This window comes from Haplochromis burtoni, unplaced genomic scaffold, assembly GCF_018398535.1.
Source record: "Haplochromis burtoni strain Fernald_Lab_line unplaced genomic scaffold, NCSU_Asbu1 Contig_18, whole genome shotgun sequence".
Taxonomy (NCBI): Eukaryota; Metazoa; Chordata; class Actinopteri; order Cichliformes; family Cichlidae; genus Haplochromis; species Haplochromis burtoni.
In genome coordinates, this window is record NW_024582379.1 from 3,317,989 (window position 1) to 3,321,458 (window position 3,470).

Below are 3,470 nucleotides of genomic sequence, written 5' to 3' on the forward strand. Positions count from 1 at the left end.
TGCTGGTTTATACCAAACTTTAATAATTGTTTCCAGGAAACCCACTTCTCATCCAGTACACTTAAGCCTATGATCGAATACTTAAAAACTAAAATATGGCACTCAATGGGAGCTGCATGGAATTATACAAAACAAACAATACCTTAAATCCGACTATTTACAATGCTTTCTATTTGTTGTCTAACCGGAATTTTTATTAGTCCAGCATACATGCGAGCTCATCCCCAGCCGGTTAATCCTTGGTGCTCAATTTGTGGCCTGTAACTTGAGAATTCAATTTGAGTTTTGATATTTGTATTGGAAGACAACAATGCTGTATTATTTTTTAGTCCAAGGCATTAATAAATTCAAGAAGGATGTGTTTGGGTGGAAGGCACCGATTTTCAAACTCTGTGCCACTTTAGAACCCAAATAAATGCTCCCCCTCTCCTCACCTTACAATTTTCACTCAGTCACTGGCAGCTCAAAGCACCAAAATCTACTTTGTTTACACAGTTTGTGCGTATTCAGCTTAGCTTCACTCCATATTTCCCCTTTGGTAGTCTATAATAGATCCATGCCTAAAAAGGAATTCCACGCACAGTTTCAGGAGTAAACAAAATAAGTTTATGATCTCAAAAGGAGTTGTTTTATAGTCAGATCAGAGCAAAAATTATTCTTTAATAGTTTTAGCTGTTAAAGGTGGGCTTCTGACCTGACCAAACTACCACATACGATGGGACAACCTGGACGGATTCACAAGATCATCATTCTTGCCACACCTTCACACGTCCATATACTTTAGGTATTATACTATTATTTCTAGGGAAAAACCTGCATATCGGCCATGTCACTGTAGCATCTACTCGGCACGTGTTCGCTATCAAATTCAGCACCGCATTCTCGGTTGGTGCGCCCCCTTCATAGGCTCAGTGGTACGGTCCGCCTACTCGTTACGTCATGGCGTCTGACTTCGCAGGATAAATACAGCTGCTCTGCGCAATGAGGCTCAGAACACCGAGACGTTAGGGGTTGTCCTTTGAAGAGCTGGGAAAACCGCCGAGGCAGTGCCAGTAATACCGACTAAAGACGTTACCAACCCCGTAATTTAACGTTTTCGTACCAGTGGCAGCCGTTAACGATGATGAACGGACAGATGAATGGTTTTCATAACTCCCTCATTGACGAGGACTGCTTCTTGTTCACCTCGGAGTCCGTCGGGGAAGGACATCCCGGTAAGACGCGAGATGTCGGCCTTCTATCGTTCTGGCTGATGAAATAAGCTACATCTCTTGCTTTTTTTTTTTTAATAGTTTGTCCCACAAACTAGCCTATTACTGTATTAAAATGAACAAATAGGGAGTGAAATGACAACATCGCGGCCCTTTTTTCCCTCTTCTTGTACCTTGGCCGGCTTCGAGACCACGCGCTACTAGCTGATGTAAGCTAGCTAATCTTAAGTGAATAGGTCATTCTGTCGCGTGTCTCCGCCACCGGCAGCAAATGTAGCACAATAGTCATAGAGGACATGATGACATTGTCATGTGAATTGTTTCTTATTTACAGTATCGTTATTCGTTTTAACTGGTTTATTTATTTTTCTCATCCTGCCATCCGTCCCTATTCATGAAGCACGCGGCTGTTTGTGTAGGTGACTCCTAACACAGTCGTCTTCATCCCTGAAGATGAAAATAGACTGTGCATTTTATCAGTCTGTCGATATGTAGTTGGTTCAAACATTTATAAGTGTACCGTGCTTGCCTTCCGGTCTCCGTGGAGTTGCGCGGGCTCTCTTTGACGCCACACGTGCGCATGCTGACATGGCGACCGCCGAGACTCCGGTCTATTCCTCTTGAGTATGAAAGGGGGCAGTTTGCGCCGACGTGCGGCATTTTACGTTTAGACCCTGTGATGTGATCGATGTTGCCGTTTACTCACGTTATTGTTTTTGTTTTTCAGACAAAATCTGTGACCAGATAAGCGATGCAGTTTTGGACGCCCATCTGAAGCAGGATCCAGATGCCAAAGTTGCATGTGGTAAGTAAATATTTCCTTTCTTGTTTGCTTTGGCTTCACTCCTGTGTTGACACCAGGGTATTGAACTACATATGAATTGCCTCATGCAGAGACCATTGCCAAGACTGGGATGATCCTACTGGCAGGTGAGATTACCTCACGGGCCACGGTGGATTACCAGAAAATTGTTCGTGACACCATCCGCCAAATTGGATATGACGACTCCTCCAAAGGTGTGCATTGCTTTACTGATTTTTATTTCCCTTTTTTTTTTCTTCTTTTTTTCTGTAAGGACTGTTCTTAAACTCCTACTGTGTGTTCTGCCTAGGTTTTGACTACAAGACGTGCAATGTTCTTGTGGCGCTGGAGCAGCAGTCTCCTGACATTGCTCAGGGTGTTCACATTGATCGCAATGAGGAGGACATCGGAGCTGGGGATCAGGTTAGTATTGGCCTGAGTGTTCTGAAACCACAAATACATGTTGTCCTTTAACAGCTTTTTAAAACTATAATTGTCTCACTCTGCAGGGTTTGATGTTTGGATACGCCACTGATGAGACTGAGGAGTGCATGCCTCTCACAATCGTTCTTGCCCACAAGCTGAATGCCAAGATGGCTGAACTGCGCCGCAATGGCACCCTTCCATGGCTCCGACCAGACTCAAAGACACAGGTATTCATCATTTTATTTTCTAATTTTCACTAGCAAAATGGGTTGTTCTAAAAAGTTGCTCATTTTGTTTCTTTTCACAGGTTACTGTACAATACCGCCAGGACCGCGGTGCCATGCTGCCAGTGCGTGTGCACACTATTGTCATCTCTGTCCAGCACGATGAAGATATTTGCTTGGAGGAGATGAGAGATGCTCTGAAGGAGAAGGTCATCAAGGCGGTTGTTCCCTGCATTTACTTGGATGATGACACCATCTACCACCTGCAGCCCAGTGGTCGTTTTGTCATTGGAGGTCCACAGGTAAATACCTTTTCATGGCGTGTTTTGTTTATCGGGAGCTATTGAGCTTTGAGTTTACCTTGATTCCTTCATTGCAGGGAGATGCTGGCCTCACCGGACGTAAGATCATTGTAGACACTTACGGAGGCTGGGGAGCCCATGGTGGCGGAGCCTTCTCTGGGAAGGATTACACAAAGGTGGATCGCTCTGCTGCTTATGCGGCACGCTGGGTGGCCAAGTCCCTGGTGAAAGCTGAGCTTTGCAGGAGGGTGCTGGTCCAGGTGAGTGGTAGTGGTAGAAGCTGCGTTTCCACACAGCATGTTCAGAAACATTTTCTTTTTTTAAATATATTTTGTCCTATTGGGGTTCATCAGATTTGTGGGTAGCAGTGGTTTCACTGTGCTCTAAAAGCTGGGTGTAGATTAGCTTGTTGTTTGTTTTTTTTGTTTTTTTTTTAAATCAGCTGAAGACTAATTTAAACCCCTAGCCCCATCTTCGAAAGGTTCATTTCCTGTGGTGGAAACAC

At 44.3% G+C, this 3,470-nt stretch overlaps 1 protein-coding gene across 1 annotated transcript in view; it reads left to right on the top strand.

Annotated features, from left to right (window-relative positions):
* Positions 1-970: 970 nt before the first annotated feature.
* The window catches only part of mat2ab (methionine adenosyltransferase II, alpha b), a 5,126-nt gene continuing 2,626 nt past the window's right edge, over positions 971-3,470 (top strand). The window contains exons 1-7 of the mRNA XM_005916305.2: positions 971-1,214; positions 1,939-2,016; positions 2,106-2,228; positions 2,324-2,436; positions 2,523-2,666; positions 2,747-2,965; positions 3,043-3,225. Coding sequence (XP_005916367.1) covers positions 1,121-1,214; positions 1,939-2,016; positions 2,106-2,228; positions 2,324-2,436; positions 2,523-2,666; positions 2,747-2,965; positions 3,043-3,225 — 954 coding nt within the window. The 5' untranslated portion in view covers positions 971-1,120. The remainder of the gene's footprint in view (positions 1,215-1,938; positions 2,017-2,105; positions 2,229-2,323; positions 2,437-2,522; positions 2,667-2,746; positions 2,966-3,042; positions 3,226-3,470) is intronic.